Source organism: Solanum pennellii, chromosome 7 (assembly GCF_001406875.1).
Source record: "Solanum pennellii chromosome 7, SPENNV200".
Lineage (NCBI taxonomy): Eukaryota > Viridiplantae > Streptophyta > Magnoliopsida > Solanales > Solanaceae > Solanum > Solanum pennellii.
In genome coordinates, this window is record NC_028643.1 from 71,844,583 (window position 1) to 71,870,876 (window position 26,294).

General features: G+C 31.6%; 4 protein-coding genes and 1 pseudogene across 11 annotated transcripts in view; 3 read left to right on the forward strand and 2 right to left on the reverse strand.

The window, feature by feature from the left end:
• The first annotated feature begins 5,866 nt into the window (after window positions 1–5,866).
• Window positions 5,867–11,170, forward strand: LOC107026176 (glutamate receptor 3.4-like). 7 transcript variants are annotated; one of them, XM_015227049.2, is made up of 8 exons: window positions 5,867–6,287; window positions 6,378–6,454; window positions 6,550–6,874; window positions 7,636–8,972; window positions 9,164–9,441; window positions 9,697–9,728; window positions 9,829–10,238; window positions 10,449–11,170. In XM_015227049.2, the coding sequence occupies exons 3-8, from the start codon at window positions 6,565–6,567 to the stop codon at window positions 10,905–10,907; spliced, it is 2,826 nt and encodes a 941-aa protein (XP_015082535.1). In that variant the 5' UTR covers window positions 5,867–6,287; window positions 6,378–6,454; window positions 6,550–6,564; the 3' UTR covers window positions 10,908–11,170. The 7 variants fall into 7 exon arrangements, with proteins under 7 accessions (XP_015082535.1, XP_015082536.1, XP_015082534.1 ...); XM_015227050.2 differs by having other exon boundaries at window positions 6,553–6,874; XM_015227048.2 differs by having other exon boundaries at window positions 6,381–6,454.
• A 2,404-nt stretch (window positions 11,171–13,574) lies between these two features.
• Window positions 13,575–15,945, forward strand: LOC107025567 (septum-promoting GTP-binding protein 1). The gene is made up of 6 exons (XM_015226347.2): window positions 13,575–13,937; window positions 14,013–14,121; window positions 14,219–14,315; window positions 14,396–14,435; window positions 14,529–14,612; window positions 15,318–15,945. Exons 1-6 carry the CDS (start codon window positions 13,632–13,634, stop codon window positions 15,480–15,482), a joined length of 801 nt encoding a protein of 266 aa, XP_015081833.1. The 5' UTR covers window positions 13,575–13,631; the 3' UTR covers window positions 15,483–15,945.
• A 364-nt stretch (window positions 15,946–16,309) lies between these two features.
• Window positions 16,310–22,588, reverse strand: LOC107024275. 2 transcript variants are annotated; one of them, XM_015225225.2, is made up of 4 exons: window positions 22,463–22,588; window positions 19,823–20,023; window positions 17,501–17,580; window positions 16,310–16,689 (listed from the first exon to the last, which is right to left on the reverse strand). In XM_015225225.2, the coding sequence occupies exons 2-4, from the start codon at window positions 19,928–19,930 to the stop codon at window positions 16,620–16,622; spliced, it is 258 nt and encodes an 85-aa protein (XP_015080711.1). In that variant the 5' UTR covers window positions 19,931–20,023; window positions 22,463–22,588; the 3' UTR covers window positions 16,310–16,619. The 2 variants fall into 2 exon arrangements, with proteins under 2 accessions (XP_015080711.1, XP_015080710.1); XM_015225224.2 differs by having other exon boundaries at window positions 19,823–20,091.
• Window positions 17,753–17,847, reverse strand: LOC114078118 (annotated as a pseudogene).
• A 1,490-nt stretch (window positions 22,589–24,078) lies between the features above and the next one.
• The window catches only part of LOC107026125 (sigma intracellular receptor 2-like), a 3,823-nt gene continuing 1,607 nt past the window's right edge, over window positions 24,079–26,294 (forward strand). Inside the window, exon 1 of the mRNA XM_015226982.1 lies at window positions 24,079–24,602. Coding sequence (XP_015082468.1) covers window positions 24,279–24,602 — 324 coding nt within the window. The 5' untranslated portion in view covers window positions 24,079–24,278. The remainder of the gene's footprint in view (window positions 24,603–26,294) is intronic.

Consider the following 26,294-nt stretch of genomic DNA (forward strand, 5'->3'; position numbering starts at 1 on the left):
TATATATATATATATATATATAAGTTAAGTGATCTTAGACATGGGGTAGAGGAAAGGTGATTGTTTTTACTAATAGTTCAATACATTTAATTATACTAACTAAAGATAGAGCATAACAAATTTAATTATTTAACCACATTAATTATAGAGAAAGAATAGATAATTTTTATTTTTTTAAAAAAAGTAATTCCTAACAATTTCCTAAGAAATAATTTCTAACAATTTTCTATAAAATATTTTTGTCTTACAAAGTTTGACTTTACACCTTCTTATTTTTAGTATTTAGTATAATATAATATAATTATTACTTAGTATGTAAATTATTAGAATTTAAACCATTGTGTCTAGATGCATGTATTTAAATATGATTATTTAATATTAAATTAATTATATATTAATATTTAATTTAATTTAGGAATAAAATAAGGGCAAAATAGTAATTCAACTTTTAAATTAGGAGCTTCCCACTAATAATAATACTAGTTTCTGAGCACGTGCTTCACACGTATGTTTCATGTGAATTTTTATAGATACGTTAGAATGACTAAAATATATGTAAATTGTAATGAATAATAAAATGTAACAATTGCAAAATAAGAATTAAGACTTACGGCAATGAAACATTCATAGAAAACTAAATTAAGAAGTCTAACAGAGAGAAAAAAAGACAAAAAGAAACAGAATATTTACGAAAAAAATACAATATAGACATTATTCTTATAAGATTGGTGTATATATAGATGAAAAAATAAGTACAAAATTAGTATATAACTCTTTGAGTTCTTATTGACTCCTTTCATATCCTATCAAAATTCAAGAGCTACTTTTACTATAGAATAAAAATAATAGCCTAATAATCTTGGTAGGGTTTCATGAGATAAAGAAGTTGAATTTATATAAATAGAATTGAAAGGAATATCAAAAGATATCTTAAAGTTTTAGTTTAAATATTTGGAGGTTATGAATATGAAAAGATGAGAGTTATGAATATTAAGAGTATAAAAGTTGAAAGAGTAATTAGAAAATAATAATAAATAAATGAAGAATATGAAAAAAAATTAAAGTTAGCAAATCATGTAGAAAGAACAACTAAAGTTCTTATCATGTAATTAAGCATCAATGAATTTAAATTTGTGAAGCTAGAGTCATTCTTTAATAATAATCAAGAGGACATTATCAATGTGTGTCTCCATTTTGTAGATTTGCACCCTTTAAATTATTAAATTTCGTTATTTATCATAAAGGATAATACTTTATCCACATAAATTATGTTATTCATGAGAGAGGTTAAGGAAAAAGTTATAAGAAGAGGAGAAGTAAAGAAATTTAGGTAATTTTTTTTTTAAATAATTATTATATACATATAGATTATAGATGATAAATATCAATAAATGAGAAATTTAATTAGGAATTAATCTTAGAAAGTCTAAAAGTCACTAACATATAATTAAATTTATATAATCAAATATTGAAATATCTTATAACAATTTAATTTATAGAAGGGGTAAAATCGTAATTCAACTTTCAATTTTTTTGTTCATGCTTTTAGTAATATTATATTATATTATATATGATATGATTTCAAGGGTGATACAATAAAATTACCTTTTTCTTTATAGTTCTTAAAAGGTGTCACAAGTCAATAGTAGACAACTATTGTTGGACAGAGAGGAAAGTGTGTTATAAAAAAATTAGCAAAGTTTTTATTTATTTCATATAAATAATAAAATAATTCAAATCAAGATTCGTAATCAAAAAGTCATCCTTATTAAAATTTTCACAATAGAATGAATTGTGTATTTTAAAATCAACCTACCTAGCTAATAAATTATTTTTCTTGTTTATTTTGTTTCTTCTTCAATGGTAGGAGTAATAATTCTTCAGAGTTATATAAACGTGGAAATTGGCTGATACATGAATTATTTTAATATAGTAAAATCTGGCAAAATGAAGGTACATAATTTTAAATATTTTAAGTTATACGACATAGAACATTAAATCGACTGCAATCTAATTATGTCTACCAAGTAAGTACCAACCAATAGTCATAAATAAATATCTAAAATATTTTTTTTTAAAGAATAAATATCTTAGTTTCTGGTCAAGGTTCTAAAATAATGTAATATAGTCGTTCAGATAAATATCTTGTAGAAATATCTAGAGATTCTAGAATAAAAGATAATGTTACTAAAAAATTTCTTGTAGATATTCCAGAGAATTAAATATTTAATTATTTATAGAGAATGATGAAATAATCTAGATTTTTTAGTATATAGAATCATGTCATTTAGCAATTCAAAAGTGTTCCTTGGTAACGAAATTTTCATATCCAAAATTTTCCTCTTCTTTTCTAGTTGAATCTTTCGATTTTAGTTAACGATCTTGAGCTAACAAAAGATTTTCTAATTATACTTTTCTTTTGCTATTTTTCTGCCATAAACAAATCAGAATAAAGAATAAATAAAGTATTTTGTCATTCAAATTTAATATATAAGTAAAATGAATTTATGTACGCCTTAAAATATTTTTATATATATAAATTAAAATTAGGTGAAGTACATTATTGATTATTTAGTGTCTTAACGTGAGAGACAGGTCTAGTGAACGAACAAAATCGTGCCTACGTGCTTCCTAGAATACTTAATTTGTCCATGCATCTTGGCAAACTCTTATTAAATGCGTGATATTTGTTATTCACATTGAAAAAATATAATCAATCTTATATTATATAATATATCCAAATAAAATACAATAAACATATTTTAAAATACTTCAATGTCAACTCAAAGTAGTTGAGTGCCAATTTTTTTTTTAATAGAAAGTGTTATATCTCCCGCCAAAAATAGAGTTTGCTTATATGGAGAATAATTGAGACACCAAATATTACTAGAAAGTCTAATCCTTGTTATGAAAATAGTGCTTTGGAGAATTAAAATTGTTGCAAAAATTTGTGGAAAAAAAATATTTAATTACAAAAATGATTGAAAGTTATAAAGGTATAGCCTTAAGATTTAACAAGTACTTCTAATATAAATTAGAAACACATAATTTGACATTTATATATTTTAATAGAAAATCTAGCGGATATAAGTAATTAATAAGGAGGATAATTTCCCTATTTAATCACTCGAAAGTAGAAATATATTTAAGTATATACGAGAAAAGAAACTTATCTCTTGTTTTCATTATTTTTTTAGTGAAGGACAAAAGTAAATAAATAAATATAAATATACGTGTGCGTGTTGTATCATATGATACTATATAAATTAAATCGAAAGAAGTAAATAAATCTAGACAGTAAATTTTCTGAAAAGGAAAATTTTCCTATTTATGAACATTTACTCGAGAGTTTCTAAATATATAAACTATTTTTGAAAATTATATTTAAAAATTGAGAGTATTACTATTACTCCCAACTTTTAATAATGATGAATAATAATTTCAAAATTTTAAAGTCATTTTTCCTTATATTTTAATAATGGGAGACCATTTATAGTGGCCAACCAATTAAATTCACTTATTTTCCAGCATCAAGTTCCTTCCGGACAAAACCCAATTTAAGCTTGTACGGAGTTTTAAACTTATATATAATATCTTTTGGTATATTTGGTTAATAGATTTTTAAATATTTTTTTATAAATAGATTTGGATAAAGTTTGAATTGCAGGTTTAACATGTATATATCAGTCTTTAAGAGTACATTTCACCTTTTTATAATTAAAAAATATAAAACATAATTTATATTTATAACTTTTAAAGATCATTTAAAATTTTCATAAGTTTAATATAAAATTATTATTTTCATAATGAACTAGCTATATATAATATATTATACAAAAATCATAATATGACATTAAGATAAAAACAATAAAAACACAATTATCAACTACTACAATTCATCAGATTATAATTAGTTATAAAAATCCATGGATATAAAAAAAATAACATAACAACAACAATAATTAGCTATTTTTAATGTATTTTTTATTTTTACATTCTATGAACAATTATTTTATGGTGATTATACATTTTCAAATCAAGAGTATATGTGTCTAAATGAGGGGAAAGAGTAGATTGAATTAGTGCTTGTTGACATTTTTGCAAATAATACTTAATTGTTTGAACACATTTTTCTAAAAAATAATAAATATGAAGCATTTTTTAAACGAAATACTTTTATAAAAATAAAATAAAATTAGGGGTTAAATTTAAAAAGAAAAATGTAGCAAAAGTGAAAATAAGATTTAATGTTTTAAAATTGTACTTCAAATTTAAAAGTCAAACACGAATTTTTAAATAAAATAAAACGAATCCAAAAAAAAAAGTAAATAATTTTAATGGCCAAACCAAGGCGGCAGACTTATTTATTAATTATATTATTAAACGAGTTAATACGCAGTTGACTTTTGTATCTTAATCAGAAAAAGACTACACTAATTTAGGCCAAACTCATATACGACAATGATAGACAAATACATTTGATTGAACATTAATGCAAAAATAATTATTATTAATATAATAACTCGATATTTTTAGGATATGGTCCATATAAGTCACCACACCCCCTCCTTTCAAAAATTATTATTCTTTCTTCACTTTACATAACGTTTATTTAAAAATAAATTCCTTATTTTTTAGTCGTTTATATTTATTATTTTATCATAATTCACTCTTATTGTTATATTATTAGAGTATAATGATATATTTATACTTTTTTTTTATAGTATCGAGCACTGCAAGATCCATTTAAAGATATCGTTTTCAATATAATTTTTTTCATATTTAAAACTTAAATTCAAACTTAAAATCTCTAATTGAAGGTGCAATAGTTCGACCATTGTACCACAATTTATGTCGGTAACGGCAAGTCCGCAAGCATGTACTATATCTAGCTAGATTCCCTAAAGATTTTTCCATATATAGCCTTTTCTAAGCTAGCAAGGTTAATTAATCTTAATGACATGTTTAATGCATAAAAAATCCACGTGTTTCATAAAATTCTGACTAGTAGGTCCCACCTGATGTCTGATACAGGTTGCTCTTATCCTACTCATCTGATGACGTGGAAACACTTGTACCATCTCGACGCGAAGCTGGTTTTCATGGGTTCGGACAAACCCAATAGCTTTTCCGTAGATTCTGTATCTGTACTAGAGAATTAATTAAAATATATATGTATATTAACTAATAAACCTCTAATATAATCAATTGACAATTCTAAAGAAAATTTAGAAGCCTAAACTCTTAACTTTGACTCCGCCTCTGATGCCGTACATTTGGATGCACACTCAACTCAGTTCATAGACAAAGTAATCAGAAGAATCAGTTGCTGTAAAGTTAATATGAAAATTTATACAACTAGGAAAAGTATCATTCTTTCCTCACCTTTCAAGACTGTTCTCATTAGGATCTCTTTTTCTAATAATAATATGCTCTTTCACTCATATCAAACATGCACACCAATAAAATATACTTCCGTCTCAATTTACGTGATACGGTTTCAATTTAGATGACGTAATCTAAAGTGAATCGTTATATAAATTGAGACAGAAAAAATAGATCAAAATTTTACTATGATTAATCTATTGTTAAATATTCGATAATTTATTACTAAATAAAATTAACAAAAAGTATTTTTGTTTAGCTACAGAATTTGTCCTGTTACTTACTGTGATTGTTACTTTGTCCACACACAAACAAAGAGTCATGTGTGTTATTTAAATTGAGTGGTCATACTACTTACTTATTTGAGTTTGTACTGTGAAGTGTAAGTAATGCAGTCAAATTTAATTTTTGTGTATTTTCATATTGTTTATGTTTGAGTTATGATTTTGAATTTAACACATACTTAGTGTAGCTATGTAAAATTTAAGTTTGTTAATATCACCAGCCACTAACAACCAAGATTCTCTATCATCTCTGTACACCACTCTTAATCAAGAAAAAATGGGCATATTTTATCCAACTTGTTCTTCTTTAATTATATATATTTAGTTTATTAATACATGTGGCAATCATGTATCCATCTACAAAAGATTCTATTTTTTTAGTGGGATTGTACAAGATACTCAAAAAAATCTTGTCCTATTTTTTGCAAGTTGTTCATTTTTTTTTTCTTCTATGTAGTTTTTCAGTAAGGAAGTTTCCTATTTTGACTCTTTCTTGGGTCATCTCTGATTTCTTTCTTGTTTGGTGTTTTTAAATGTTTATGAATTGTCATCATGGGTCTTCTGTATAATTTGATGTGGGGCACACATTCCATTTTCTTGAAAAAAACTAAAAAGATGGTATTTTTAGAACCCCTTATTGAAAATCTTGAATTTCTACACCTTGAAATGTTGGGCTCTGACTTGTATGTTTTGTGTTTTGGTGATTAGCAGAAGTTTCTGGAAGAAATATTGGTGATGTTTTGAAGAGATAGAGGCGGAGCTAGAGTTCTAGCTAAGGTTTTGTGGTAAGAAAGAAATTTGTTGAATGTCTGTAAATTATTTATTTATATAGAATTCAGAACTCGTAAACTCAAAATTTTGGATCCGTCTTTGTGTGAAGTAGGCAGTTTTTGGGATGGAGGCTTATTTGAGGAAGAGAGTGTTTCTGTTGTTGGTTTCATGGATATGGGTGCCTTTGGCTGTACTTGGAGGGACTGGGAATAACACAACAAATGCAACTGCTCCTTTATCTTCCTTTTCTAGGCCTAAGGTTGTGAATGTTGGAGCTTTGTTTACTGCTAATTCTGTTATTGGAAGGTCAGCTGAGCCAGCTTTTGTAGCTGCTGTAAATGATGTTAACTCAGATTATAGCATTCTCAGAGGAACCAAGTTGAACCTCATTTTTCAGGATACAAATTGCAGTGGATTTGTTGGCACTGTTGATGGTAAACATTTTTCTCCTCTACTATGATCTTTTTTTTATAAGAAAATTATCAAGTGTAAGTACCATACTTCATTCTCAGTAGTTTGGGCACTGTTAAGATTGTGCTAGAGTCAGTTGGGGAATGGATTGATGGTCTGCTTTTATGAAACTTTTGATCTGCTTATATGGACTAGAGCAATCCTTAGGTCTAGGTGTCATATCTTTACGTCATCTTATACCCTATGCTCGCTATTTATAATTGTGTCTCCTTATACATTCAATTAAGTTGTACTGGAAGAATGAATCTGAATGCAGTGGAATGGCTACAAAGAAGTTATGTAGTCTACCGAAATTAAATTGTGATTGAGGCGTAGTTGACTGATTTGATATGCATTCATTAAGTTTAGATGAAGACATGCTCATTTAATCAGAATTTCTGTATGCAACAACAGCAACATATCTAGTGTAATCCCACAAGTGAGGTCTGAATTTCTGTGTGCTGTAGCTTAATATGAAAACTCAATGGGACGTGCTAGAGTTTAGACTGGTAGCGAAAGAAATAAAGAAGCAAATTTTAGTTCATGGCCTGTTTTTGAATTCACAAATAGTTCAATGTCTTGTAGCACTAGTGTTTCACAGACAAGAGATCTTGTTTAAAAGCTCAACTAAGGCGAACCTTCCTGTCACATTTAAATTAGTACTACTATTTACTAGTACCAATGCCTATTTCTTTCTTTTTTTCTTTGCCCTTGCTTGTATTTTACAGGCATCCTTGCCTTGTAGCTTTGCAGCTGATGGAGAAAGAAGTAATTGCTGCAATCGGTCCACAATCATCGGGAATAGCACATGTGATTTCACATGTTATGAATGAACTTCAGGTCCCTCTTCTGTCTTTTGCCACGGACCCTACTCTATCCTCTCTGCAGTACTCTTATTTTCTTAGAACTGTTCCAAATGATCACTTCCAAATGCATGCTATAGCTGATGTGGTTGATTATTTTGGATGGAAAGAGGTTATAGCCATATTTGTTGATGATGATAATGGTAGAAATGGGATATCTGTGTTGGGTGATGCTCTCGCCAAGAAGCGTGCTAAGCTCACTTATAAAGCAGCCTTTTCTCCCGGAGCAAATAGTAGTGAGATTGATGATTTGTTAGTCAGTGTGAACCTTATGGAGGCACGAGTATTCGTTGTTCATGTAAATCCTGATACTGGGCTATCAATCTTTTCAAAGGCAAAGAATTTGGGAATGATGGTTGGTGGCTATGTTTGGATCACTACTGATTGGCTTCCATCGTTTTTGGATTCTTCAGATTCAGTTAATCCAGAAACTATGGATCTTATTCAGGGTGTTGTAGCACTTCGACATCACACCGCAGATTCTGATCAGAAAAAGAAGTTTGCATCGCGATGGAAAAACTTTAAGAATGTTGAAACTTCAAGTTTTAATTCTTATGCACTCTATGCTTACGATACCATTTGGCTACTTGCCCGAGCTCTCGACCTTTACTTCAAGGATGGTGGAAAGATTACCTTCTCTGATGACCCCAGGCTACGTGATACAAATGGGAGTGCTCTGCATTTGTCATCCATGCAAGTTTTTGACCAAGGACAGAAATTGTTCCAGACACTCATTGGCATGAACTTCACAGGTCTAAGTGGCCAGATTCAGTTTGATTCTGAGAAAAATTTGGGTCATCCAGCATATGATGTTCTTAACATTGGTGGAACAGGATCACGCACCGTAGGTTATTGGTCAAACTATTCTGGTCTATCAGTTGTAACTCCAGAGATTTTATACTCAAAACCTCCAAACACTTCAACCAGTACCCAGCATCTATACAATGTCATATGGCCGGGAGAAATGGTAACTCAACCTCGAGGATGGGTGTTCCCACATAATGGAAAGCCTCTGCAAATTGTCGTGCCTTACCGTGTTACTTTTAAAGAGTTTGTGCATAAAGATAAAGGACCTTCTGGGGTAAAAGGATATTGCATTGATGTTTTTGAGGCTGCCATAGATTTGTTGCCTTACGCCGTTCCTCACGTCTATATTCTGTATGGAGATGGCCAGAGAAACCCCTCTTTCAAAAATTTGGTGAATGACGTCGTCGCAAATGTGAGTTCTTGATTGTGTTATCCATTTTTTCATTGACTAATTATGATGATATAATTTGATCAGACTGACTTAATATTTCTTTAATTTACGTTTGTTTACTAGTTACCACAATAGAAATACTAATTAATTTTGGATGTGATGCTGAAACACTTTTCATGGTTACTTATATAAGGATACGTTTTGTATCTTAGAAATATGATGCAGCGGTTGGAGATGTCACGATTACTACAAACCGCACAAGGATTGTGGACTTCACACAACCTTACATGGAGTCTGGACTCGTCGTAGTTGCTCCTATCAAAGAGCTGAAATCCAGTGCATGGGCTTTCCTTCAGCCATTTACTCTCCAAATGTGGTGCGTAACTGGGGTCTTCTTTCTCTTTGTTGGAACTGTCGTTTGGATTCTTGAGCATCGACATAATCCTGAATTCCGTGGTTCGCCAAGGCAACAACTTGTTACAGTTTTTTGGTTAGTAACTCAATCTTATAACCTCTTGTTGTAGAATCAAATGCATACTTTATGTGAAACTTTGCTTCACTGAATGTTCTCGAAGGAAGTGCCTTGATGTGGAACAAGTTCTTGTTGCATCGTGAATTCATGTATTTGAATTATAAGTCTAAAGAAACAGCTTTGGAGATAAATAGAGATATTTGTTATTAAGAACATTTGCATTCAATCATAACACAGTTGACACTGGTGCTAAGATTCGGTTTTCTCTTTCAGGTTTAGTTTCTCAACAATGTTTTTCGCACACAGTGAGTACATCCTCTTCGATTTGTTTTTTAAAGATCTTCCATATTGTGACTGAAAGCTTGTCCTAACATAGCTGACACTGTTCCTTGTGTGATCTAATAGGAGAAAACACAATGAGCACCTTGGGACGCTTAGTGCTGATCTTTTGGCTCTTTGTGGTTCTAATCATCAATTCGAGCTATACAGCTAGCTTGACATCTATCCTGACCGTGAGGCAGCTGTCATCAGGAATTCAAGGAATCGACAGTTTAATTGCTAGTTCTGATCCAATTGGAGTTCAGGATGGCTCATTTGCCTATAGCTACCTCATTGAAGAGCTAGGTGTTTTAGAATCACGACTCCGTATATTGAAAACAGAAGATGAATATACCAGTGCCCTGGAGAAAGGTCCACAAGGTGGTGGCGTTGCTGGCATTGTGGACGAGCTTCCTTATGTTGAGCTCTTCTTATCCAACAGCAATTGCGTATTCAGGACAGTAGGACAGGAGTTCACGAAAGGCGGATGGGGATTTGTAAGTTAATCTTTTCCTTAGCATTACTCAACAGACATCAAGTTGCCTATCGGAAACAGCCTCTCTGCCTTCCAAGGTAGGGGTAAGGTCTGTGCACACTCTACCCTCCCCAGACCCTACTTGTGGGATTACACTAGGCTTGTTGATATCGTAGTAGTTGTATATGCACAAGCAATCTATTTCGAGCTGATCTTCACTATCCATGATCAGGCATTTCAAAGGGACTCTCCTCTGGCTGTTGATTTATCAACTGCAATCCTTCAACTGTCAGAAAACGGCGAACTCCAAAGGATCCATGACAAATGGCTATCTAAAAAAGTTTGCTCTTCACAAAGCAACCAAGCTGATGATTCTCAACTTTCACTCAAAAGCTTCTGGGGCCTATTTCTCATATGTGCTGTTGCTTGTTTTCTTGCTCTTGTCGCGTTTTTCTACAGGGTATACTGTCAATTCCGGAGGTATGACCCCGAGCCAGAAGACCAGGAGATCAGTGAACCTGAATCTGTACGTCCTAGTAGGCGTACACTACGCTCTGTGAGCTTTAGGGACTTGATGACCTTTGTTGACAGAAGAGAAAGTGAAATTAAGGATATACTCAAGAGGAAGAGTATTGACAGCAAGAAACATCAAGGTCAGAGCTCAGATGCACAACCAAGCTCGCCTGTTTGAATCAACGATTCATTCGTTGGCTTGCTTGGTTCTTGCTCAGTGCAATGTACCTATGGTTAATATGTAAATGATGCATACGTAATTCCTCATCGAATAACCTTCATTTTCAATTTTTCACACACAGAAGGCTAGGTATGTTAGAAGGGGAAAAAATGTCTCTGTATACTAGTAGGAGAGAAGATAGATGGAAAAAAAATGTTAACATTTGTACTTAATTGTCATATAATGATAGTAATTGTTAAAATTTAGATCAGTTTGTCTCATGTTCAGCTAATACTATTAGATATCATACCCAATTTGTTCAATTATTTGATTTAAGTTATAACATAATATTGGTGAAGTACATATGTTTGAACCATTAATTAGATCAAGTTAATCACATATAATTGAACCTCTATATGTTATAAAAGCTCCCAAAACAAAGGCGACTCGAGGACTCAAGCCTCAGGCCTCTGGTAATACAAAATTTTAATGACTAGAAATCAACGATCTTAAGATTAGAGATGGAGGATACTTATCATATGAGCAACTCATCTTATCTATCTTTTTTGGAGTTTAAACGAGGCAAAAAAAGAGTTTGTAGATTTCTTTTAAAAGAAATGTCAAAAACGCACTTTTTACGCCTAAACTAATACTCTCTCCGTCCCAAAATTTTAATGTCATCTTAATTTTTTTTTTTAAATTGTATAAAATTAAGTATGTTTTTCCAATTTTCCCTTATAATACTCCACCTTCGTAGTAAACTAATAATATTTAATTTTCAAAAGACATACTAATAAATGGAAGTAGTTCAATAAATAAACTATAAATTTTATTTATTAATTTCTTGATGAATGTGATTTTACTAATTTTCATGACTATTTAATGTTCAATCAATTTTATTTAGTATGACTATAAAATCAAATAAAAATACCTCGAACTAAAATGTAAAAGACCTTGCAAGAAGTTTTTATGGAGTTTTTAAACTGTCATTATTTTATTCACTTATCTAATTATTTAATTTGCTTATACTCGTCCTCCTACTAGCTTACATTATTTCTCAATTTTATAATTAAACAAACACTATATATTAAAAAGTAGAGCTTCCCACGAAACATAAACATGTGTGCACGCACATGGTACATCATTAGAATCATAATAATAAAATTCCTCATTAGTGAATTATGGGCATAAAGAATAAAGAGAAATGACAAGCACTAAACAAAATATGTATACCAAAAAAAAAGGAGATGAATTTATATAATGATGTTTTAACGAATCAATTCCACTCACATGCAATTTTTAAAATTAATTTTTTCTTTTCTTATCTAAACCTGTTAGATTATGTAATGTCAAATTGCCAGACAATTTCAAACCCAACTAATTTATCTTCAATAGATTAATTAATATAAAATTAGTTTAATGTCTCTTCGTTAGGTTTCGTAAGTGGACACAAGGAGAATCAAATTATATTATATGTAGACATGTATTTAATTAGAATTTTTAAAAACCTTATGTTTAACTATATTTTGAATATTTTTTTCTAAAAAATATATAGATCTTACACGGTATCATATTTTATCATCCTCTCAACCTAAGGAGTAGGTGAAATATGCGTACACATGAGAAAGATTTTCTTGGTTACCAAGTTCGAGGTCGAACTTGGAGAGAGGTCTCTAGATTATCTATCTTATTATTTTTATGTAATTATATTATGTATGCATATCAAATAATACTATGAATATGTATTTTTTATAAATAAAAAATTAAAAGGGTTATAAATTTTAGAGATCTTCCTTCAAATTTAAGTGCATACAATTATCATCGTTACTTTACAAAAGAGAATAAATAATTCGTTGTTAAACTACATCAATGATAATTCGTTCGACCATTTTTATTTATCACATTTCACTTTTGAAGAATCAAACTATATGGATTTCAACCGATATATTAAGATATATTCGCTCATCGTATGATTTTCAAACATATAAATTTTAAATATTTTAATTTGTTTCACTTAAAACTCTAAAAATCAATCAAATTAAATTTTGTAATATGAAACAAATATATCTCATAATTCATAGAAAAATGCAGATAATTTTTTATTTTTTTTTGTAGTGACCAAGTAGATCCACAAACGATGGGGAAAAAGAAAAAAAAAATCGTAGATCCACAAACATTTCCCTCATTCCAATAAGTACCAATTTACCATTTCATCGATCCAAAAAGAAGATATAGACCAGGACATAATCTGACCATCTCTTCGTACACACACAAAAAAGGAAAAAATACGTCAAAAATAAATATATTTTTTAAGCTAATATTTATGACCTTCAATTTTAGGAACACGCATATATTTTATGTGACATAATATATATAAGATGTTATATAGGACAAAAATTGTCAATGTCATGTAGAATTAATGTGACTATTTGTTCAATTTTATATAAATTTAAGTGTGTATAAATATATCAGATGAAACTAATTTAAAGACACGTTTATGTATTTTGTTAAAAAAAAAAAACAGTCAACTCTTCTATGTAACGCTGGTAACCGTTATCCAATTTTCCCTAAACCCCATAAAAAATAATTAATTAAATAACTTATAGACCAAAAATAAAATAATATGTGAGTGTGTGAAAAGTCTCTTTATTTCACTATTTTCATGGTCCTTAAACTTAGTATAAGCTCCTTTTGAGGCTATTTCTCAAAATTCAATTCAAAAACCATAAACAAACACAAATCATGAGGAAGTGTATACTGCTTTGCTACAGAAGAATGTTTAAGCTGAACAAAAAGAGGAAAATAATTTGCAGAGTAGCATCACTTCAAAAGTATGTGAAGTCATTTTGGAACAAAATTGTTGGTTGTTGTATTGGTTATAAGTCCATTAAGTACAGAAAATTGTCACACCACCACCATTCCTCTTCCATCACCACCACCGCAACCCCCTCGCGATCTGGCAGGGCGGTTTCCGCCACATTGGAGGATTTGGTTGCCTTGAAGATATGTTTATTGGGTGATAACCAAATTGGCAAGACAAGTTTCTTGGTTAGTCTTTGTCTGTCAGTTTCAAAAGTCTTTCTTTCTTTCTTTGTTCGTGTTACTAATGTATGTTGATTAAAGACAAAGTATGTAGGAAAGGAGAGTACTTCAACAACAGGGTTAAATCAAATGGATAAAATTTTGTGTGTTAAAGGGGCAAGAATCTCATATACATTATGGGAAGTTCAAGGTATTATATGAGTTAAAAGTTCGATAAATTTTGAATTCTGAATCAATAATAACGTGAATTTCACTAAATGTTCTGGATTGGTATGATAATAATGCAGGTGATGTTTCTGCATCTACTCAGATTTCAACAGCTTGTAAAGACTCTGTAGCAATTTTATTCATGTTTGATCTCACAAGTCGACGTACACTGAAGAGGTATACATTTATTCGAATGAAAAATCTATAATAATTCATCACAGGAAGTTCTAAAAATTGTTTTGCTGATAAATTGACAGTGTAATTAGTTGGTATCAACAAGCACGACAATGGAATCAGGTAAAAATCATGTTTTATTCTCTGTTTCTTTCTTCATTATGAAATGTTTCAATGGTATAGTAATTAATTTGAGTTGAATTTGTTGGTTTTCAGACGGCAATTCCAGTATTGATTGGGACAAAGTTTGATGATTTTGTGCAGTTACCATTAGATGTGCAATGGACCATTGCAAATCAGGTATCATCCTCGTCTTCTTAGTTTCGTTTCATTTATAAGTCATGAGTTTAAGCCGTACGTACTAGAAACATGATACTCCTGTATAACAATTTTCGTTTATCAGAGGACACTTTTGATCCAGAAACATGACAAATAAGAACTTTCGTTAATAAGAAGGACATTTTTGATTTAATAGTTTGATGAAAACGGTAGCTTTGAGCTGAAATATAGTTTAAGGGTAAATATGAGTCATTTCAGATAGTTTAAGAGTATTTTTGACCTTTTTCCTTTTAGTCTATGTGGCAGGAAATCTTATTGGTGTGCAATGTGTCATCCACATGACATTTAACAACTTCCGTTAATAAGAAAGACACTTTTTACCTACTAGTTTAACGGGAATGATAGTTTTGAACTGAAAAAGGATAAATATAAACTATTTTGAATAATTTAAGGATATTTTTAACCTTTTTACATCTTATTTTTATTTTTTTCATCCAAAACTCATAAGCTCAAAATTTTAATTAGAGTAGGGTTCAATTATATGGAAAAGGAATCAAAATTAATAGTCTGAGCAAATTAAATCCACCATCTATTTATTGGGTACATAAATAGAGATACTTTTACTACTGTATTATCTTTAATTGTTCTGAAGTTGGACCAACCATAATTGGTTGGGTCATGAAAGGAAAACTGATATTTACAGTATTTCCAATATGCTTTGAACAGGCAAGAGCATATGCAAAAGCACTGAATGCAACCCTATTTTTCTCAAGTGCAACATACAACATAAATGTGAACAAGATATTCAAGTTCATTACAGCCAAGTTATTCAATTTACCATGGACAATGGAACGTAATCTCACCATTGGAGAACCCATCATTGACTTCTAGTAAACCTGTAACTTGGACTTTGGGAAGTATTCGGGCTGTAGAAGAGAAAGATGCACAAATGCCCCGGTGACTAGGTGTGAGAGATTGACTATGATGGGTCGTGGGTATAAGGAGAGATAAAAGGTAAGCTGAAGAAGTATCAAGAGAGATGACTAAACAAGACATGACAAATTTACGGCATATCGAGAATATGACCTTCAATAAAAAGATACGGAGGTTGAGGATTAAGTTGACATGTGTAACTTATCGAGAACATAGCTCTGAATAAAAGAATATAGAGATTGAAGATTAAGTTGAGGACAAAACCCTAGATATGAAGATTGGGTTAATAGGTAGTCGAGCACTATCTTGTTCCCATATTTGTATTGTTATTTTTTTTAATTATTATTCTCTTAGTATCTTATTTTTTGATTTGTGTTACTTGTTCTGTCTTTGGCTTCAATTATCATATTATTTGTTGCTACGATTCTCTTCTCCACTGTTTTCAGCATGACTTCTTTATTATTGTATTTTCTTTACACACTTGATTTTTTACGTCTTTTCCTTGAGCGGAGATGGACTATCAGAAACACCGTCTCTATCTTCTCAAGGTATGGGGTTAAAGCTGCATACACACCATTTTCTCCAAACCCCACCTGTCGAATTAGTATGTATCTCATTGATCAATTCAAGATGCAGACGTGACTAAAAATGTAATAAAAACAGGAGTAAGAACAAAATTTTATGAACTTCAGGCATGTACTCATTGAATATATAACGAGCAGGAACAAAGCATTGGTCAAAATGAACGCAACAAGAAGAGAGAAAAAAAAAAGGACAGAGGCAGTGCACAAAATCACAATTCTACTTTACCACATTTGTGGCCAACACTTGCGCAATTGTACCATTACTTCGAAATGAACAGAGCAGTATAGTATCTCGAAATTCTATCTATATCAACATCATTTCATATTAGATATTCGTGCTTATTCAGAAACAGGAAATAAAATAACATGAACTTCCAGTCTTCATTAAGGGAAATTTGTGCCATGAACAACCATCTGAAGTGCAGATTGTTGTCGCCAAGTAACACAACCTAGAGTGACAAGATTCATAAACAACCTCATTACAGGTTTAGAAATTAACAAAAACGAAGCTCTACTCAAGGTGCACTTCTCTCTTGGGAGGTTCCAATTGCAAGTAGTAGAATGGCTCAGTAGGCTCTTCCCTGCACAAACATGTTGCATAGGAAGTTAGAAAAGCCTACTCTTTATCTCTACAGGAACATTAACTTATACAAACTGAAAGCAATAAAGAGATCTTTCATATATGGCACTTCCTCCAAATAGTATTTCTTCGTTTTTTTTTTTTATATAGGATTCCTGTTTGTTTATGTGTTTCAATCATGAAATATTTAATATTCGGGCTATAAGGATTTGAAAACTATTTTACATACCCTTAAAAGTATTCTTCAATGTTTACTGTAATTTTTCCCCAGGGCTCACCTTACAATTTCTCCTTCAAGTTTATCCCTTTCAAATCTCCAACCCCCGAAATATATCTTCCTTCCACACAATTCATCTTCATTAATTTCAAAGATATCAAAACTGAAGTTCATTGCTGTTTGAGTTGTTCAATCTTCCAAATCTAAGCTCAGAACGAACAACCGAGTTCATCATTTTCAAAACTTGATACTCGGGTTGGCTCCAAATTTTGTAACCTATTTGTATTATGTATGAGTAGTCTTCAGGAGTATGTATTTTAAGATAAAAATAACAAATTATTGGTGTTCTATAAAGACTAATTGTTTAAGATCGATGTTCAACTTTATTCCAATACCTCTTATAGATAAATCAAAAGAAAATGTAAGCCAATACATAACTTGTAACAAGAGATGTTTTCATCAATCATTTTATTTGACTGTAATATCTATTAGAAGATGGTTTGCTGTAAGGCTGTGTTTGATGACATATAATTATTTCAATGTCAATTATTTCACAGCTGATCTACGGAATAATAATTGAAGTCTTGAAGCTTACCCAGGCTTAGAACGCATGCACCGCCAGAATAGCTTGAAAGGCCCCGGTATCGTTTTAAATGGATTGCCTTCAAAACATGCCTGCATACTATTATAAATTAGTCAGCTGATAAAGAAACGAAAAAACAAACATAACATGCGTGTGTTGAACATTATGCTGCGTTATACTAAAAGATGTAAATGGTCAGTGATGAACTCAGACATTCAAAAGGGTTGAGTATCTGATTCTGGAACCAGGGGCACAATGTAACCAATGAATGGATGGACTGGTCCGGTAACAGGTAAAGATCAAAGGATATTCCCATCCTTGACGAGGGATTTGCAAACATCTCTTCTTCCTACGAACACTAGATAGAGGAAAAATGGACAAATAGCCACTTTGCAGACCACTACAGAACAGTAATGACATTTTAATGCTCGATATATGAACTACTGCAAATTTGCCTTGGCATATATTGAATGACATCATCTTTTTGACAAAGGAGATCAATATACTAAGCTTCTCGATCTATATACTACATACCACCTACTACACCAATTTAATTTGAAGACACATAAGTGAAAACATGGAACTTATTTTACGGACCAATATGAATCAGAATCAATATGCCAGCAGCGTGTTCGAAAAGAACTATTAACTTAACAAGAAGCAATTTATTTGAGTATAAGCATCATTATATCAGTATAGGCAGGTACACCACAACTAAATTTCTAATACATAGTTCAACATCACAATGGAATTTCTCTTGATTTTCATTTCTTATATTGTTTGATGAAACTGAAAGAATTGTGTCAGAAGAAACAGGATAAGTTGAAACCATAGGATGAAGGCAGCGGCAACACAAAAGTCAGTTTAAATGGCAAAACTCCAATTTCTCTTGTAAAAGATCGGACTCCATGATATTGTAGGAGTTTCACCTACAGGTAGCTTAAGAATTTGGTATAGAAGTTTGAAACTCCATATCACTATGCTGGTGTTTCACATGAAGGAAGTTCTGAATCCTAGCACACAAGTTGAGGAGAGCAAGACTGAGATGGCTCGGGCATGTGAAGAGGAGGTAGGTGAATGGGCGAGTAAGGAGGTGTGAGAGGTTGGTTGTAACAGGAGTTGAAAGAGGTAGAAGTAGGCCGAAGAAGAACTGGGGGAAGCTGATTAGACATGACCTGACACAACTTCAACTTTCTGAGGACTAGAGCTGAGATAGGAAGGGGTGGAGGCCAAGGCCTAAGAATTAGGCTAGAAGGTTAGTAGGTAACCGAGTTTGGTCACACTTTGGGTGGGAGAGGCAGGGGGTCAGCCTCCTCTACGCTTATTATTAGTCGTAGTATTTAACAATTGTGATGTTCCTCCTCTATGTTTATCATTAGCTAGAAGACTTTTGAATCTTGTAGTCTTAACTAAAGATATGTTTAATGTATCATAATGCCTTTTAATCTTGTGGCCTTAATATGCCGAGCAGAGTGTTGGAACAAAGAGTCGTCAAATAAGAAAACATACATTCTTTAAACTCACTAAAAAGGGAAACAACTCAAACAACTTGAAATCAAAGGAGTAAGAAAAATTTCTGGCCTCAAGAAGATGCAGAATAACACAAAAAGTTCTGAAACCCTCTGAATCATCATATTCCCATAGAGGTGGCTGAAGCCCAGAAACACTCTACTTTTAAAACCACAAAAATATCCAGTGTCCCAACGAAAACATTGTTACTCTTCATGTACCTGCTTGTAGACTAGTTCTGAAGCTAAATGGTCCTTAGTTGGCCCCATCTTTTAGCACATCATGTCGATTACTGTTTAGAATCCCAAACTTGGTAAGTGTATGGATTGTAGTCTTCCCATATGATACTTGAGCTATATATTAAGGTTCAAAGTTCATTTTCTCGACATTAGAACTAGGTCCACCCTAACGCTGGAATACCCAAGTCATGTTACTCCTCCACCTTTGAAATCCCACATCAGCTTTTTCTCTCATTTTTAGTAATGATAATATAGGCCGAAACAAATTTCAGAGTTCGATCTCCAGGCTTACCACACATCCAAGTTAATAATATGAGTGCTTTAAGAATCTAAAAAAGGCAAGCAAATTACTCCCTCCGTCCCAATTTAAGTGTCTTAGTTTAACTAGAAACAGAATTTAAGAAAAATGTTTGCAGTCAAGTTTAAAGTTAAATTGGGACGGATGAAGTACTCAATTAGTCTGAAATACTAATATCCACCAGAATGGCTACAAAATTTCACGAATCAATATTGATCTGACTATCTAAGAAATGGAACAGGAACTCAGACCAATAATTTTAAATAAAAGTGCAGATAAAATTCTGACCTGAACAACATCCTCAACACGGTCGTTGCATCTATGAGCCTTAGGTTCTCTGTTATCACCTTCTGGCAAACCCCATGGACTCTCTCTTCTGGGTACTGGAGAACTCATCTTCCTTCTCTACTGTCTGATGTCCTTTCGCCCAACCTTGATAATACAACACTTGTGTTTTCTCCTCCCTCTTAAATCGGGTCGAAATCGGGTCTATCAAATAGAAGGAAAATATTTTCTAATTTTTGTTCTAAAGTAGGGATTCAGATAAAACCGACAAACTGCATCAAATCAATAATTTAAATCAAATTGAGAAGAGAAAACATTAGTGATTTCAGTTAGGGCCCGTTTCGCCATGCGATATAGTATCATGATATGGAATCGAGATGAAATTGAAGCTTTGTTTGGACATGCGATATGAAATTTTGGTGTTGTATGCTCTCTCAAAAACATAAAAATCCTATAAGTTCTAAAACTATTTAAAAAGCCCCAATTATTTATTCAATATTACTAAATAAACAAAAAAATCATAAAATCATAAAATAAATTATTACAAAGTTATTTGTTATTCACTTAAGTAATTGTTTCATCAATATATTTGAGTAAAAATGAAACACCTTTCACGTGCTCTTAAAGGATTTATTACTACAATCGTGAAATGTGAGTTAAAGTGACTATATGTTAGTGAGAATAATAAATTTTATGTCGGTGAGAATAAGAAATTTTAAAAAGTAATGATATGATTATAAATTTTATTTACATGTGAAATAAATGGTTAGTGATATGTGGGGTTGTTTTAACAAAATATAAACTCGTGAATCAATTTTTGTATTAAAATAACTCAAATCATGATATGGTATTCCATATGATTCCATATCATGATTTTTGAAAAATATGGAATCACATCATGAAATGGAACCAGCGTTGTCCAAATGTTGATTCCATCTCATGATACCATATCGTGATATGATATCGCATGGCAAACGCATACTTAGTTTTAGTTTGATGTCAAATTTTTTTTAATCATCGTTGATTTGGTTTGATGTTAACCTAGAAGAATCAAATCAAACTGACAATACATTTATACAAATTTTATAAATACTTCTTACTTTCAAATGTTAATTATATTTGTAAGTATTTTCTAAAAAGTTTCATAATTCATGTTTCTTAACATATTTACTTCAATTTTCTAAAATTCAATATGCTTACATTCTTCATTTAGCTTCCACACAGCATTAAGAAAATAAAGTATCTATTCAAAAAACTACTCTAGTTGTGGGATAAATAAAATACACTCTTTTCAACATACTGGCTTGGAACTTAAACTAAGAGCATGCTTGGAAGAATTTGCTTAAAAGCCCTATCCTATCTTACAAATACACTACAAAAGTGAATTAAAACTATTATAGGCTTAAAAGCACTTTAAAAATGTCGATCCCAAACATGCTCCAAGTCCAAAAGTTTTCACCAATTATATAACTAATCAACAACTCTAAGTCTTCTTCTATTCTTTAGCTGGATTTTGGTATGTCTAAAAGAGATTTGAACAGACGTATTACTGGAAAACAACATTAAGAACAGTTTTCATATTAACATAATATTGTTCTTACAAAATTGTAGTCTTAATACAAGGTTCCAGTTTGATCTAGATATTTTTAACTATGTTTGGTCATATATTATAAGCATCAGTTCCTTTCTATACTTCCATCTTTCTTTTAGTCCATCAAGTGTTCAATATTCTCCTTAAATAATTGCACATCAATATGTATCTTGATACATACAGAGACACGGAAACAAAAACCACGAAACTAAGCATATATTTCAACCCCTAAGATGGTTCAGAATTGATGTATATTCATATACCAAAAGGCAATACTTATCAGCTAAAAGAAGTAATCAACTAAGCTTGCAATTTCACATGTATACTAGGGAGAAAAATGTGAAGTGCATGAAGGAATTTAAACATACATCTTCCAAAACATGTTGAGACTTGAGACATTGTAGTTTCCCCTTTTTTCATCTCCCCCTTTCTAAACTTTGTCATTTTCAGTCCAAGATAGTTCTCGTAATACCATCAAGAAGTAAAAGACTATACAAATCCAAAAAATTCAATAGAAGCATAGTCAGGTTGAAAGTTTTTGGTGATGTGACTCTAGACTTCTGATACTGATAGATGTTATAAATGAGATAGTGTTAATTGATTTTAGGAGGTTTTGATATTGATATCCACAAATTCACAAATCAGTAGCATTATATTGGAGAGTGACCTTTTGTACATTGGTTTTACAGAACTCAAATCATAGTCATGCTCAAAGGTCTGCGAATTGGCTAGAGTCTTTTGCATAAGGAAAGATAAAGTGTAATCGTCGTCTAATCTTCACAAAGCAGAACTCAGCTAACCTATTTCAATTTATCGAATTTGTACAAATTACAGTAACTATATAATCAATCTAACAGAAAATATTAAAAATTAATTCAGCACTCTACATCCGTAGAGACATGAAGAAGCTGAGATGCGGAACATGAAAACAAGTATATCACAATACTGAAGACGACGACGACGACATCAATAACAACCGAGAAAAGCTTCTTCAACCAAAAAAAATCAATTTAGGTTTAAAGTCGAGAAGAAGATTAGAGCAAAAAGCATACCTTAAATTGTAAGCAAATCTTCAGAGTCCAAGGAGGATTGAAATACTACACTTCTCGAGTATGTGCGTGTAAATAGAAGAGATTTGGGGTTAAGCACTTTAATAAATTATCAAAAGACTTTTTTGACCTTGGTCCTTACTTCTTCATTATTGTGGGTTAAATGTGTTCTATTGGTTTGATTTGAAGTTTATACGATTGTATTTGATGTTAAATCATTATAGAATTATTGAGATATTAGCTTATCGATTATTGATTTCTCGGTTTTTGATCGTTATTGATTTAACGATTAAGATTTAATAAAAAAAAATTGAAAAAAACTTAGAAATGAGGTGACAAACCAAATAAAGCATGCATCTTGCTCAAAATCAAATACTTTTACATTGTAAAATAATAAGTGTTTGAGACAATCAGAAATAAAAATGGAAAATCAAACTCTAAATCAGGAATTTTATATACAAAATGATATAAATATAATTATTTAATTTACTATCGAGTTATTGGTTGTTAACCCATTAAGAAAAAACTTCAAACCGTTAAGAATCAATCCCGATAACAAAAAAAAAATCAAAACCGCTAAACTAATAACTCGATAATGATAAATCAATAACTTTTCTTCAATGAAATTATCAATTTTGAACAGCTCTACTAAAACTCCCTCTGAAACAGATTAACCTCTAGAACAATGATAATAATGTATTTTTCAGGTCCATCTGCAAGGAATTTTATACAAGGATAACACAAGAAAAAATGTGTATTTCTAGACACAAAAAATCACGACTTCGACAATATATTTGCATTTATATGGTAATCAGCACAACATTATGAGAGTATAATGTTTAATGATCAATAATTATCAATCAACTTATTCTTAGCATGTTTTAACTTTATTCATTTCAACTCAATATAATATTAATTCAATCTATTTTAAATTATTCAATTTCAATTTACTCATCCATTTTGACATAAAACCTAATAAGATTTGATACTTTCGTCTTATCAGAGTGTAACTTTTTGTGGGGGCAACTTATTTGAATGGTTGTTACGTATTGTATTGTCTTTATGATGTAGAATGAATAGGGAGGATAAAAGACAATATTCGAATTGAATGAATTGTATTTGTCTTTTCTGAACAGTATCGAAGGAGTATACCATATTGCTTTGTTGTGATAGTGTATCACTAGTTAACTAAATCCATTAGATAACAATTAAAGATTTATATATACAAATATCCAGAAAAATCATATAATCTATTATACAATATATAACAGAATATAATATAATATAGGGATAATGCATAAGTATCCCTCAATCTATGCCCGAAATTTCAAAGACACACTTATACTATATTAAGGTCATATTACCCTGAACTTATTTTATTAACAGTTTTCTACCCTTTTCGATTTATGTGACACTATCTTGTAAGGCTAACGCGGATTGATTTTCTTTTTAAAGCTAATGTCACATAGGATAAAAAATATAAAAAATTACTTATAAAATAAATTTAAAAATAATAAAAAGTTAATATATTATAAATGGGTCTCTGTAATTTTGAGCAGATTTAAGAATAGTTTTCTCTATAATATATAATTAACCATGTACAAACAAAGAACCATGTGCAAACAAAGTGGTAGGCGTTAATAGGAAAACTGAGACATTATTAGACAAAAGAAATGTTTATGGATCTTCATTCATTCAGATCCCCTTTTCATGGTAGTGAACTAGTGGGCGACATCTCTAACAAAAAAACACATAATTTTCAAAATTTGCTGAACTGTTAGGTGACTGCCTCTATTGATTCAAAGAGACGAAGACCAAAATGGGTGCTTTTTTTAAGCTATTGGACTTGCTTCTTTTCGTTTACTTCTTGTTAATCGCCATTGTTGCACCACTCTTTGATGGCCAAGTTGCCCTTCCTAAACATATATTTCCTCCTGTATTGGTTGACCTAAAGAGCTGGTACACTCAACAATATGGTGATTATTTGGTTTCTGAGAAACCCCATTTCTTTGTTGGCTTAATCTGGTTAGAGCTCCTCTTTGCTTGGCCCCTTTCCATCCTTAGTCTTTATGCCATTGCAGCTGGAAAATCTTGGATTAAAACTACCTCCTTGATGTATGGTGTTTCCACTCTCACTGCAATGGTAATTTAATTTGCTTATTGTTTATTATTTTGGGGCTAAATGCTATTTTGTCTTGCATGTTTGTGCTAGCTTCAAATTGTCTTGTTTTGGGGTTGATGTTGCATAAATCAGTCGAATTGGATTTAATTACATGGAATTTAGTAACATTATGAGATGAAAAGTTGAAACAGATGCATTCTGGGTGGTAGGCTAAATAGTTGTGTCTTTTGCTATTCTTTGCTCTTTCCCCCGGGTTCATTGGAAAGCTCTAGTTTATCTGAATAAGTTAAGTTGTATTGATATCACCCCTAGGATGAAAGATTGTAACTTTTGGAACTTTTATGTTTGTTGGAAATGATTTGAGAAATTAATGTGAGCTTGAGGTTGGCGGAAATTAGAGTAGGCCAGAGAAGAACTCAGACAAGACATGATACTATTTCAGCTTAGTGAGGATATGAACCTAATAGCAAAGTGTAGAGGTTGAAAATGAGGGTAAAAGATTAGGAGGTAGCGGAGTGTGGTCCCACTTTATGTGAGAGTGGTAGGGGGCTAGCCTCCTATCCTTATTAGCAGTGTTAAATTTTCTTCTTTCTGTGGTATTAATATGTGTGGCTTCATTTGCATTGTATCTTGATAGCTTGCTGTCATATTTTCTTACAACCTCGCTTTGAAAACTTTTTCTTTTGAGCCGAAAGCCTATCAGAAATAACCTCTCTACCCCAGAAAGGTAGGGGTAAGGTTTGCGTTCTCCACCCTCCCCAGATCTTACTTGTGGGATGGGTATGTTGTTGTTGGTGTATGCTTGGAAGTTGGTACTCTATGTTCAGCTTCTCAAGAAAAGTTGGAACTCTAATCTACCACTACAGATCTGCAATGTTAAGTTCATCATTCTGTTTTCTTTTCTCCACCTTGGTATCATGGGTACCTTGTTTCTCTTACTTTGGTATCTTAACGTTTACATTTTTACTGTCGATTCTTTTCTTTTCATATATTTCTTTTACTCTTTACATTTCTTTCAAATTTGTTCTGAAAAATGATTTTCTTGAGCCAAGGTTGTATCGGAAACAACCTCTCTACCTCACAAAGGTAGTAGTAAGGTCTGTGTATATCAAACCCTCCCAAACACCACTTGTGGGACCATACTGGGTATGTTGTTTTTATCACGGCCATCTTGGCCCAATCAAGTTAGTCTCTCTGAAAGAGGAAAATTGTAGAAAATATATGCAGACATCTTAGCTAGTTTTCTACTGTTTGGTATTGGACATATCCAAACCAATTAACCGTCAATCTTACTCGAGCCTCATATTGTTCCTTTTTTCCATTCCTTTCCTCCCCTTTTTGGAGGTGGGTGGGTGTGACGATTAGCAATTAAGGTAATAAAATGAAAATGTAAAGTCAAGAGCTAAAGAAGGTAACATAATGAACATTGGAATAATTCAAGAGCAACAACCAACATGGACATAGTGCAATAAAGAAGAGTCCCAGAAGCATAAGAAAACAACTTGTCTAGCGCTTCTGGTTGTCGAGGAATTATTTGTGTTACAATCTTCTTTTCCGGAAATCATCATTTTACCTCCTGCCATCTTGCTGCAGATTGTATCGTCATTTTTGAGTACTAAACTGTTTCCTGATCCTCTGAACGGACACTTAGAGAGGCCGGGCCAGTGCATAGCTCCTTACTGCCTGCCTGCCCACCCACCCACCCAAATTCCT

Excerpts from the sequence above, each read along its gene's own strand:
- LOC107026176 (XM_015227049.2), top strand. The coding sequence starts at position 6,565 with ATGGAGGCTTATTTGAGGAAGAGAGTGTTTCTGTTGTTGGTTTCATGG. Across the intron at positions 6,875-7,635 it reads ATTTGTTGGCACTGTTGATG|CTTTGCAGCTGATGGAGAAA; the intron begins GTAAACATTTTT and ends CTTGCCTTGTAG. Across the intron at positions 9,729-9,828 it reads AACAATGTTTTTCGCACACA|GAGAAAACACAATGAGCACC; the intron begins GTGAGTACATCC and ends GTGATCTAATAG.
- LOC107025567 (XM_015226347.2), top strand. The coding sequence starts at position 13,632 with ATGAGGAAGTGTATACTGCTTTGCTACAGAAGAATGTTTAAGCTGAAC. Across the intron at positions 13,938-14,012 it reads TTGGCAAGACAAGTTTCTTG|ACAAAGTATGTAGGAAAGGA; the intron begins GTTAGTCTTTGT and ends TGTTGATTAAAG. Across the intron at positions 14,613-15,317 it reads AATGGACCATTGCAAATCAG|GCAAGAGCATATGCAAAAGC; the intron begins GTATCATCCTCG and ends TGCTTTGAACAG.
- LOC107024275 (XM_015225225.2), bottom strand. The coding sequence starts at position 19,930 with ATGAGTTCTCCAGTACCCAGAAGAGAGAGTCCATGGGGTTTGCCAGAA. Across the intron at positions 17,581-19,822 it reads GTGTTGAGGATGTTGTTCAG|GCATGTTTTGAAGGCAATCC; the intron begins GTCAGAATTTTA and ends AATAGTATGCAG. Across the intron at positions 16,690-17,500 it reads TGCATGCGTTCTAAGCCTGG|GGAAGAGCCTACTGAGCCAT; the intron begins GTAAGCTTCAAG and ends ATGTTTGTGCAG.